Source organism: Chiloscyllium plagiosum, chromosome 7, assembly GCF_004010195.1.
Source record: "Chiloscyllium plagiosum isolate BGI_BamShark_2017 chromosome 7, ASM401019v2, whole genome shotgun sequence".
NCBI classification, from domain to species: Eukaryota; Metazoa; Chordata; class Chondrichthyes; order Orectolobiformes; family Hemiscylliidae; genus Chiloscyllium; species Chiloscyllium plagiosum.
The window spans coordinates 49,142,416-49,155,624 of record NC_057716.1 but is presented as its reverse complement, the minus strand read 5'-3'; the positions used below and the strand labels follow the sequence as shown (position 1 = coordinate 49,155,624).

The following is a 13,209-nucleotide window of genomic DNA, read 5'->3' as shown; positions in this document are numbered from 1 at the left end:
AAACTGGATATCTCTAGCAATAGGTTCACAATCACAATGGAACAAATGATATTTCTATGTTATGTCATTTCTTGATTTTCTAAGTGTACCATTCCTCTGAACATCAGTTAGGTGCTAGAAAATACATGTCTTTGATAAATGACATCACTTTTGTGACACTGAAGCTTTTACAACAGCTGGTGTAATTATTCTCCAATATCCTAGGGTCTAAAATACACAACACAGCCTCAAGTTAATGAACAGTATCAGAGAGATTGGAGAGGTAGCACCGTGGTAATATTACTCTACCAATAACCCAGGGACCAGGATTAATGGTCTAGATACACAATTTCAAATCAATGACTGTTGGAGAAATTTTAAGTTCAATTAATTAATAAAAATATGGAATTAAAAAGCCAATTTTAGTAATAACCACCATGAAATTACCAGATTGCGCAAAAAAAATGCTCACTAATATCCTTCACGGAAGGAAATCTGTTATCCTCACTCAGTCTGACCTGCATGTGACTTTAGACCAAAGCAATGTAATAAACTTCTAAGAGTCCTCTGAAATGGTCAACAAGCAACTCAGTTGTATAATTGCTGCAGAAAAGCCACAGGCAATTGACTGAGACAAGAAAATACAAAAGAACCCCTTGCCCAATCAATACGGTAGATAACAATTAAACAACTAATCAGAGACTCCTCAAACTTCAAAGATTGTGCAGCTAAGTATATTAAAGAGAGAGCTGAATTCATTTTCAAACAGAAGTGCCAACTGGATATCCATCTTGGCCTCCCGAGGTTGCCAGTTTTCAATTCACTCTATGTTATATTAAGAAGCATCACAGCGCACTGGAAACAGCAAAGGTTGACAACATCTTAACGATAGCAGTGAAGACCTGTGCCTAGAACTAGCCATGTGCTTGGTCAAGCTGTTCCAGCACAGCTACAATGCTATTATCTACCTGACTGAATGGATAATTGTTCAAGCATGTTCTGACTACAGAAAGCAGCACAAGTCAGATCTGGAAAATTACCACCCAACAGCATATTATTGGATAATGTGTCGTATGAAGGAACCCAGCAAAATTAAAATCAATGGGCATCAGGAATCACAAAAGGTCAACTCAGAAGAGCCCATAGTGTTGGAGGGAGAAATGACTCACGGGCAGAAAACAGCTAGTGGGATTAAGAGGTGCTTTTTCGGGTTTGTAACATGCAACTAATAGGATTTCACAGGGATCAGTACTGGGACCACAATTGATTACAATACTGTATATATTAATGACTTGAGGGAAGGAAATAAATATACTGTACCCAAATTTGTTAACAGCACAAAAATAGGTAGAAAGCCAGGCCATAAAAAGATATAAACAGTTTAAAGAGAAATATTGGTAGGTTAAGTAAGTAGTTAATAATTGGCAAACGGAGCATGTGAGAAAATGTGAAGCTCATTTAGGAAGGGAGAACAGAAGAACAAAATATTATTTACTTGGAGAAAAATACAGAAAGCTGCAACACAAAGGGACGTCCGGGCACTTGTGCATGAAACGCAAAAAGCAAGCACGTAGGTTCTGCAAGTAAGCAGGAGAGAAAACCAGAAATTGCTGGAAAAACTCAGGTCTGGCAGCATCTGTGGAGAGAAGGCAGAGTTAAATGTTTCAGGTCCAGTGAAACATTGGTTCAGTTTTTGTTCAGAATGAGTAGTGGCTTGGAAAATATATGCAAGAGAAGGGACTGGGGTAGGCGAGGGGTGGAGGAGAAGAGAGTTAACGATAGGTGTTAGCTCTGAAGAAGGGTAACTGGACCTAAAATGCTAACTCTGCTTTCTCTCCACGGATGCTGCAAGAACTGCTTACTTTTTCCAGCAATTTCTGATTTTCTTTGTGATTTCCAGCATCTGCAGTTCTTTGGGTTTTTTTTGTTTCAAGGTAATCAAGGCAGCTAATGGAACGTTGGCTCTAATTTCAACAGGTTTGGAATATACAAGTAGGAAGGTCTTACTGCAGCTGGAAGGGGAGATGATGGCCTCATGATATTATCACTAGACTATCAATCCTGAGACTCAGGTAATGTTCTGGGGACCTGGGTTTGAATCTTGCCATGGCAGGTGGTGGAATTTGATTTCAATAAATATCTGAACTGTTAATTGTCAGAAAACCCTATCTGGTTCACACAACAGCTGGACAATCAGGGGTGGGTAATAAATGCTGGCCTGGCCAGTGACACCCATATCCTGGGAAGGAATTTGAATAGAAAGATGCTGGTGAGAGCACATCTAGAGCACTGAGAGCAGTTTTGGTCCCCATAACTAAAAATATATTACTTTATTGGAGACAGTTCAAAGCTGGGTCACTAGGATGATCCCTGATGTGAAGGGATTATCTTATGAGCAAAGGCTAAACAGGTTGGTATTCTGCTCACTGCAGTTTACAGGAATCAGAAGTGATCTCGTTGAAACATACAAGATTCTTTAAGGGATTTGACAGGGTAAATGCTGAGAGTGTTTCCATGCCTCCCCCCACCAACGTGTCAGAAATGTGCTTAAACACCTCGGGAGCAGGTAGGATTTGAATACAGGCTTTTTGGCTCAGAGATAGGTTCTTTGGAGCACTGTTCAAAACCCAATCATCTTCAGCTGCTTCGTCAATTATCTTTCCTCTGATATAAGATCAAATGTGGGGTTGTTCATTGATGTTTGCAGTGTTTGCAATGTTCAATGCCATTTGCAACCCCTCAGACAGGAGATAGAGGAGCAGTAGACCTTTCAGCCTCCTGAGCCTGTTCTTCCTTTCGAGGTCATGACTGAAAATTGACCTCAATGCCATTTTCACATGCTATACTCATATCCCTTGTAGTTCTTAGTATCTAGAAATCAATTTTCATCTTAAACATACTCAATGGCTGTGCTTCCAAAGCCCTCTGGTTTACAGAATTCAAAAGATTGAGTGAAAAAATTCCTCCTTATTACAGTCGGAAATGGTCTACTTTCTGAGACAATGTCTCCTGGTTCTAAGCACTCTAGACGAAACAGCCTTTGTGCAGACTTTAAGAATTTTGTAAGTTTTAATTAAATCAACTATCATTATCGGAACAAGAGTAGGCCATTTAGCCCTTTGATCTTGTTCCATCATTCAATGAGATCATGGCTAATTTGTGGCCTAACTCCATATACCTACCTTTGGCCATATCCCTTGATATCTTAACAAAACGTTATCAATCGCCGATATAAAATTAACAACTGATCCAGCATCCACTGCCATTTGTGGAAGACAGTTCCAAACATCTACAATGCTGTGTGTAGGAGTACTTCCTAACATCTCACTTGAAAGATCTGGCCCTAATTCTGAGATTATATCCCAGAGGTTCAAAATCCCCAACCAGTGGAAATAGTTTATCTTTATCCACCCTGTCTTTTCCTGTCAATTCTTCTAAACTCAAAAAGAATATCAGAACAGTTTTCTCACTCTTTCCATATGTTATAACCTGATAACCTGAGGTGTTATTCTGGGGTGAGCCTCCATTGCAGTTCAATAGCATGTACATCCTTCCTTTGGCAACAAGATGAAAACCACACATAGTACTCCAGATGGAGTCTCACTGAGGTTCAATATAATTGAATCAAGACATATTTGTACTTATATTCAAATTCTTCAATGTAACTTTTGTTATTAATACTAATTTCTTTCAATTTCATGTTCTGATATTTTGCACCTCTCACCTTTTGAGGATTTCTTACATCTTTCTCATGGAGACAAAAAGTAAATTTAACTTCTCTGCCATTTCCTTATCATAAATTCTCCTGTTTCTACCTCCAATAAATTCATGTATCTAAATATTTTCCTTTACATAGTCACAGAAGCATTTACAGTCCATTTTTATGTTTTTTTGCTCATTTACATTAATGCTATATCCTCCCTTTTTACATCAGTTTTGTGGTCCACCTTTCAAGAAGTCCATGACAGCACGTAGCAAGACCTGAAAATGACATGGTACAATGACTATTGAGGTAATGACCATTTTAAACAAGAAAGAACATAAATAATTTCCCTTAATGATCAACTGCATTACCAACTTCAAATCCTCCACCATCAACATCCCGGGGATTATTCTGGACCATCTGCATAAATATTCTGGCTACAACAATCTGGGAATTGTGTGTGGAGTAACTTATGTCCTAACTGCCCAAAGCCTGCCAACTATCTACAAAGCACAAGTTAGAATGCAACTCACTACCATCTTCTCAAGAGCAATAAACACTGGTGTTGCTAATAACAGCCACATCCCATGAATGAACATTAAAAAAACATATGAACCAGGCATATATTCCTTTCATCTGGAATGAAGTTTGATCTCAATAAAACATAACATTTTTAAATGAGTTTGAAAAGGTTGATGCTGAGATAGCATGGGAAGGTGGAAATAAAGTCAATCTTATTGAATGGTACAGCACACTTGAAGGTCTAAATTCCTTAACCTTGTTCCGATTTCTGAAATTATGTTCCACTTGCATCAGTTCTAACGTTGTGCAATGCAACGTTTAAAGTGCCCAATATTTAAAATACACATACTAAACTGAAAATTACTAGTCAAAATAAAAGTGAAACCATTGCAATCAAAACAATTGTTAGCTACCAATTTCAAGTAATTAATTGCCATTCTTACCTGCAATAGCACCAGCTGCAAGAAGCTGCAACGCACCCAGCCTACCCTGCTCATCTGCAAAGGCCAGTTTAGTATGAGCATACACTGGGAAGTAGATGGCAGAGAAAGGGATATCACGGAGAAAACAAGCTTTTGCACCCTATAAGTAATTAAAAACAATTTTAAACATAAACAATGCCATTTCACAGACTGAGGTCTTTTTTTCTCCGCAGTATCACACTACCAACAACCTCAATTTTTAACACTTAAAAGACAAGCTGCTAGCTCAAAATAAACAAATGAAAACTGTAAATATCATTCAACATAAAACTTCCTATAAATCAATACAATTAAAAAGCTTCTCCACATATCTTGTGAAGATAAAACAATCTCTGTATTAGATCTTTTAGTTCCAGAATATTGATGAAAAGTGCACGATCAAACCACATTAAAAAATGTAAAAGGATAGAGCGAACCTGGCCCAAAATAGACAGCTGGATAGTAGGTTGACAAATTAGTGGTGAAAAATCTCTAAATGCAACAAGGGGTAAAGAACAAATAGACGTACTCTACTAAATCAAAAAAAAAGAGGAGAGTATCAACCAATAGATTCGGTGGATAAAATGCTTAACAAAAATTAGGTTAAAATTTAGGAAGGGGCATTATAAATGCATGATTTAATGTGGAAATGTGAAGGTTAATGACTTTTGGGAGCAAGTAAAAGCAAGGAAGGGAACTATAAACCTAATGGAAAGCACTGGAAAATACAGAGACATTCAGGTTTAGATTACTACAGTATGGAAACAGGCCCTTCAGCCCAACAAGTCCACACTGAACCTCCCAAGAGTAACTCACCCAGACTAATTCCCCTACCCTATATTTACCCCTGACTAATGTACCTAACACCATGGCCAATTCACCTGACCTGCACATCTTTGGACTGTGGGAGGAAACCGGAGCACCTGGAGGAAAGCACGCAGACACAGGGAGAATGTGCAAACTCCACACAGACAATTGCCTGAGGCAGGAAATGAATCCGGGTCCCTGGCACTCAGACAGCAATGCTAACCACTGAGCCACCGTGCCGTCGTCAAACAATAATCAGGTCTTAAAGAGGCTATCAAAAATATGGATTTTTATAAATGGGGTACAGAGTAAGGCAGACAAGAAGTTATGATTATTTATGGTAAAAAAAACTGGTTTAGGCACTCAATCATATTTCAAGGGAAAGAGAGAAAATTCAGGGAATTATAGACCACTAAGCCTAATACCTGTAGTAGGGAAATTGTTGAAGTCTATAATCAAGGATAGCATAACTGAACAACTTGAATATTTTCAGTTAATTAGAGAGAGTCATCATGAATTCATGGCGGGTAGACCATGCCTGACAAACCTCAGTGATAGGTGACGAAAGCAGTGGTCAGGAATGTCTATGGATGTTTTTTATGTGAACTTCCAGAAGGCATTTGATAAAGTCCCACATTAAGATACTATTAACTAGGGTAGAAGCCCATGGAATTGCAAATTACTGGCATGGTTAGGAAATTGGTTGAGTGGCAGGCAACAGAAAGTTATGATAATGGCAGGATCTGACCAGTGGCATCCAACAAAGATCTATATTAGGGCTTTAATTATTCACATTATTTATTAATGACTTGGATAATAGAAAAGAAAGTCATACATCCAAAATGGCTGATGATACAAAGTTAGGCAGCACTATAGACAGTAGAGATGCTAGCATAAAATTATAAAAGGGATATTGATAGTCTAGGTGAAAAGGCAAAACTTTGGCAGATGGAGTGCAATGTACATTCAGGTGCGTAGATTTTTAAGATGTCACAAACAGATGCCAAAAATAATCAAGGCAACTAATTGAATGCTGCCCTTTATATCTGGAGTATAAGGACAAAGAAGTTATGACAGATATATACAGAACCCTAGTTAGACCAACTTGAATTACTGTTAGACCAACTTGAATTACTGTGAGCAGGTCTGAGCAAAATGGCATAGGAAGAATATATTGGCCTCGGAAGGAACACAATGTAGGTTTACAAGAATAATGTCTGGATTTTAGGATTAAACTATGAAGAGAGATTAAACAAAATAGGCTTGTTTTCTCCAGAATTTAGAAGGTTAAGGGATAATTGGATAAACGTCTTCAAGATATTAACAGGAAAAAACAAAGTAGCATTTCCAATGATTGGGGAGTCTAGAACCAGATAGCTAGTAGTTATAAGGAATATGGACCAAAATCAGGAATACAGAGTTCAGCCACAGATCAGCCATGATCTCAATGAGTGGTGGAACAGGCTTGAGGGCTTGAACAGCCGACTCCTCTTCTTATGTATGCAGCTTTGGGTAAACCTTGGCAAGTATAATAAAAATTCACAATAATTATACCAGGCTTAGGAAACTACAGCTAAAAGGACAGAGTGGGATTAGTTCTATTCAAGCAGAGACAACTCAGGAGATTCAATAGAAAAATATGTGAAGAATTTTGACAGCATACAGAGAGAAAAAAATGTACTTCTTCCAGTTCAGAATCAGTAATGAAGTGGACATCAATGACAAGTAATCACTGAATGAATAGAAGAGTCCAAATAAACTTGTTATACAGGAACATTGGAAAATTGAATGCTTTACCACAGGGAGTTCTGAGGCAAACCTCACTGTCTTTTTGAAGAAGACTGCATTAATATTTTAAAAACAAGGAGTAGGTTGGACAGGGGCATTTGTTTTGGATTGCTCTAACCAAGTGTTGGCACAGATGTAATTGGTTAAACACACAGCAATGAAGGAAGACTATTAATTGGTGATTTTTTTTGTAATAGAGAAAGTCACAGGAACAAAGATTTTTTAGATTAAGAAAGATTTTGAAAGGATAGTTTTATCCAGCAATTGATGAATTAGTAAGCAGGAGATGCATGATTACATTAAAAAAAAGCTAAAATATTTTTCATACTAAAGCCATTAGACTGTTTTCTCATAAGTGGTTATTGAAACAAAGATGAGAATATCATTTGAAAAAGAAATAAACATCTGAAGAAAAAGCATATGAAAGGTCTGTGAGAAAGATGAAGTAGGAAATTATATTAAAAATCACACGACACCAGGTTATAGTCCAACAGGTTTAACTGGAAGCACTAGCTTTCGGAGCACTGCTCCTTCATCAGATGGTGCTCCAAAAGCTAGTGCTTCCAATTAACCTGTTGGACTATAACTTGGTGTTGTGTGATTTTTAACTTTGTACAGCCCAGTACAACACCGGTATCTCCAAAACAAAATTATATTAAAGTAAGTAGCTGCTGCTAAAACTCTAGCATTAACTTGAATGACCTTCTGAAATATAATTCAAGAAGTACTCTCACTTGTGACTCAAAGTACTCTTTCTGCCCTAGTTCCAACAGGGTTTCTTTTCCTCTGTATTCTTTCATCAAGGTCTGAGTCTCTGTTATTGCTATCCTTCTCGCCTCCTTTTATTCCAAATACTACATTGCTGCTGAAGTCAATCTGAGAGTTAGTTCCCTGCAAACAGAAGCCAGCACAAGTAATTACTTGCTCTGGTCTTCTGCTTTAAATTTACCCCTTCCAATCTGCAATTTAATTTCTCTTTTCTTCCAAATTCTACTATTGCAATACTTTCTTTGCTTCTAATGCGGCTGGGAAAACTGTGGCAGGGAGAGAAAGAGACACACAAAATAAAAAGCAGGACTACAGGGAAAAAGCAGATGAGAGAGACTAGCTGAGCAGCTCCCACAGAAAGCTGAAATGGCCATGACAGACCAAGTGGAATCCTCCTCTTGGTTAAAACTCTGGGACAATTCTGAAAGTGACAACGGTTCTAATTCATTTTAATTACACTTCAGACAGGGAGTTACTAACATGGCAGAATATGATGAATCTGAACATCAACTAAAATACAGCAAAAAAAATTTGCACTCCTGTGGCATAGTGGTAATGCTTCCACCTCTGGACAGAACATCCACATTAACTTCCCATCTACACCAATTTTGTAGAAACAGGTTAAATAAAATAATTAAAAAATAGATTTCTTCATACAAGATACAATTTTAATTTCCATTAGTGATTTACGACACATCACACACACAACAGGGTGGAAAAGTCTAACCCTGCCTGCTATCATTGCAGTCCTAACTACACCTCTCAACCAAACGCTGACTTTCAAAACAATAATGATCACTTTTAACTTCCCTTGTCCTTTAATAGCTCCATCAGAAAGACTGACATGGCCAAAAAAGTTTGTGTGTCTAAAGTCGAAGGAGTTCATGCTCATTTTTGATAATGCATTAATCAGAGCAGACAGTAAATCATTATAATTGCTTTGTTAAACTTATTTCTTCTATTTTAGAAGTTTTTGTTGAAGTGTTAGCAGTTACAACAGCTTGTTCCACTTCTGATGAGTGATTAAACATTGTACTGAGACTCAGATTTTTCCCATTATATAATGGCTGGTATATAATATTTATATCCAACATTTGCAGCGTGATTTTTTAAAATTTGGATAAGGTAAGAACATTCCTCATCAAAGGGTTTTAATGATCAAGATCACTCAAGAGTCATACAGCAGGAAACAAACCCTTTGGTTCAATCAGTCCATGCAGATCATAATTCCAAACTAAACTAGACCCACCTGCCTCACTTGACCCACATCTTTCCAAACATCTTATTCATGTACTTATCAAAATATCTTTTACACGTTGTAACTGTACCTGCGTGAACCACTTTCTCTCAAAGTACATTCCACACATGAACCACTAAAAAAAAAGCCCCTTATGTCATTTTAAATCTTTCACCTCTCACCTTAAAAATGGCTCCTTGTCTTGAAGTCTCCCAAACTAAGGAAAAGATACCTGCCATTCACCTTATCTACACCCCTCATCATTTTATAAACCTCTATAATGTCACCTCTCAACTTCTTATGCTCTAGAGAAAAAACGTCTCAGTCTATCCAGCCTCTCGTTATAATCCAAACCCTCCATTCCTGGCACATTCCGAGTAAATCTCTTCTGAGCTCTCTCCAACTTAATAATATCTTTTCTGTAACAAAGAGACAAAATTGCTCTCAGTACTCCAGAAGAGGCCTCATTAATGTCCGATACAATCTCAACTTGATGTCTCAACTCCTATACTCAAAGGTCTGAGCAATGAAGACAAGGATGCTAAACACTTTAACTAGCCTGTCTACTTGTGATGCAAATTGCAAAGAATTAAATACATGAACCCCCAAGTTCTCTCTATTCTACAACACAACCCAAGTCCTACTTTTAGGGTAGTTCTTGCTTTGATTGCTTTACAAAATGCGATACCTCACATTTATCCAAATTAAACTTGATCTACCACTCCTCAGCAAAGTGACCCAATTGATCAAGATCTCTTTGTAATCTTAGATAACCTCCTTCACTGTCTACTATACCAATCTTGGTGTCATCTGCACATTTACTAACCATGCTTTGTATATTCTCATCCAAATCATTTATATAAATGACAAACAAAAGTGGATCCAGCACCGACCCCTGTGTGAGACTGCTGGTCACAGGCATCCTGTCTGGAAAACCACCCTCCAGTGTCACACTCTGTCGCCTGCCGTTAAGTCAATGTTCTATACAATTTGCAAACTCACCATGAATCCCATAGGATCTAGCTTTACCAAAAAGTCTACTACGCGCAACCTTGTAAAAGGCTTTACTAAAGTCCACGTAAACAATGTATACTGTTCTGCCCCTCACAAAACCATGCTGACTATCGCCAATCATTCCTTGCCTCTTCAAATGCATACAAATCTTATCTTTCAGGATCACTTCCAACAATGCACCAACCACTGAAGTCAGACTCCGAGGTCTATAGTTCCCAGGCTTCTCCTTAGATCCCTTCTTAAACAAACATTAGGCAGTCATTCAGTACCTCACCCATATTTATCGATGATACAAATAATTGTGCAGATGGCCCCCCAATTTCTTCCCTAACTTCCCACCAAATCCTGGGATACATTAAATCAGATGCCCGGAGGTTTATCCATTTTATTTTTTCTAAGACCTCCAGCACTTCCTCTTCTGTAATATAAACTGTTTTCAAAACATTCATTGTACTGAACTCTCTAGCCTCCATTTCTTTCTCCACAGTAAAAGCGGACGCAAAATATTCATTCAATATCTTTCCCATCTCCTGAGAATCAGCACAAAACGATCTCTTTGATCTTCAAGGGGCCCTATTCTCGCTCTATTTGCTCTCTTGCTCTTAATGTACTTGTAGAATGTCTTTGGATTATCTTTAACCTTATTTGCCAAGGCGCTCTCTATTCTCTCTTTGCCTTCTTGATCCCCTCTTAAGAATGCCCCTACACTATTTATACTGCTCAAGAGATTCATTTGAATCTAGTTGTTTATATCGAATATATATTTTTTTTAGTTTTGACTAGAACCTCAATATCTTTATTCACTCATTGTTCTCCAATCCTACAAGCCTTACTTTTCACTCAAACAGGAACAGAATGATTCTGAACTCTCATTTTCACACTTATGAAAGTTATCACATTTGCTTGAAATGGTATAGGATTACTTTGCTTTTGTGAAATAACAGAATCGTGCAAGGTGCTTTATTTTAATTAAAAGGTCAAATATTGTAAATTGACACAAAAATTTAAACACATCCATCTAAAACAGACAATGTATCTTGCTTTTATATAATCTCGTAATCTCGTAATTTGCTCATGCAAATTCAGAAACTATGAATATAAAGAAAAATGTTTATATAACACAATATATTAATTAGAATATTAACTTTGCTGTAATATTGCACATAATTAGATTTTTATGTGAGGTATGTAGCAAGTAAAAATGATGATCAAGATTCAGGGACAATTCAAATAATAAAAACCTAACTGTATTCAGTGTTTTGGATAAAGGCAGGAAAATGGCAAGAAGTCATAATAATCATTCAGCTGGTGCAGATAAGACGGCCAAATACCCACTTTCTGCACCATAACAATTCTATGGTCCTGTCAAGAATTGGGGGAAGAAAAGGACACAGGAAGAAGTGTATAAATGAACAAGATTGTAGATGGTTACAAAAAAGATAAATTAATTTATCAGGAAAGGCTCTGATTGAAGTACACAATGGAAGGAATTCAAGCAGCTGTACTGACAATGAAAATAAGTGAACAAGAACAATTCTGTAAAATAAATAAACTGGATCAACTCAAAGTGAAACAAATCAGTAACAAAATAAAAGAATATCAACTGAATGGTAACTCGTTAAAAAAAAACACAGATGGATTTTGAGACCGTGAATTAAACATGTAAATATTTTAACTGGTTCCTGTGCAATCTGATCTGAATGTGATGATACCAACATATCATTCCATTCCTTCATTTATACTTTAAACACAACCATATACCTTAAAAAAAAAGCCTGTATTCAAACTGTGTAAAAATTCAACATAACAACAATTTATTTTTGTAATAGGCTCCTTACAGGAATAAAGCTTTAAGCTGTCATGCCTAGGCTAACACGGTTACCTACCTTATATAAACCCAAAAACCCAAGGTCACGCATTACAGAAAGTGCACTGACTCTAGGACCTGTGGTAATTTCTCCTGCAACTTGGAGTCGAATTTTCACTATTTCCAGAGGATTTGTAAAGATTACTTGAGAACCTCCAGCCTGACAAAAATAAAAATCATGTTAAAATTCCTGATACAAGGTTCTATACAAAGTTTGACACACCCCAATTTTCCTATTCTGTATGGACTCCCAATCACATACCCATGGCTTTTTACTCCGACTTTTAATGACATTCCCCAAATAAAATATCCAGCAACACAAATCCAAGTACCAGAGGAGCAGACATAATCATTAATTTTTCCAGTAAGTATTCTCCATAAAGTAGGACACGGAGTATCAGAAGAAAACTTGGGAAACCAGTTTTCCAAAGTATATACATCATATCAAATACATAGAATAAATACACACAAACATATAATCTAATTACCAAAGAGAAGAAAACTTCCAGAAGGTTCAGCAAAGGAATTGCGTTCATTTTACGTCAAAGCTCATCACAGACACCATTGTGTTAAGGAAATGTTTTAGTCTAGTCAGAAAGAATCCATTCCAACTGATGCTGAGCAGATTGTACATGGCAGTAATAAATACTGCAAATACTATACATCTGAAAGGTAGAAGTTTCTTTACTGGTAGCATCTATTTAGGTTTTCTTCTTATTCATATATGGGTTGTGGTTGCCACCAGCTGTGTAAGAATTTATTGTTCACCCCTAGACGTGGTGGTAGTGAGCTCCCTTTACAGGAGACCCACTCAGGAAGATAGATCTAGAATTCTGAGCCAGTAAAGATAGAATGGAGATATATTCCAAATGAGAACGCCTTGTAATTTGGAGGGGAACTTCTAAGTTGTAGTGACCTTGTGCATCTGCTGAACCCTATCCTTCTAGGCTGTACAGGACAGGGATTGGGAAGGTGCTGTCAAAGGACCCTGGTGAGTTACCATAGTATATCTTATAAATGGTACACTGCTGCTACTGTGCATCAATGGAGAGGGGGATAAATG

General features: G+C 37.3%; 1 protein-coding gene across 2 annotated transcripts in view; it reads right to left on the bottom strand.

The window, feature by feature from the left end:
• The window catches only part of slc25a12 (solute carrier family 25 member 12), a 118,324-nt gene that overhangs the window by 4,707 nt on the left and 100,408 nt on the right, over positions 1-13,209 (bottom strand). For both annotated transcript variants that reach the window (XM_043693649.1, XM_043693650.1), the window contains exons 14-15: positions 12,166-12,306; positions 4,648-4,786 (exon numbers count right to left, since the gene is read on the bottom strand). In XM_043693649.1, the coding sequence (XP_043549584.1) occupies positions 4,648-4,786; positions 12,166-12,306 (280 nt within the window). The remainder of the gene's footprint in view (positions 1-4,647; positions 4,787-12,165; positions 12,307-13,209) is intronic.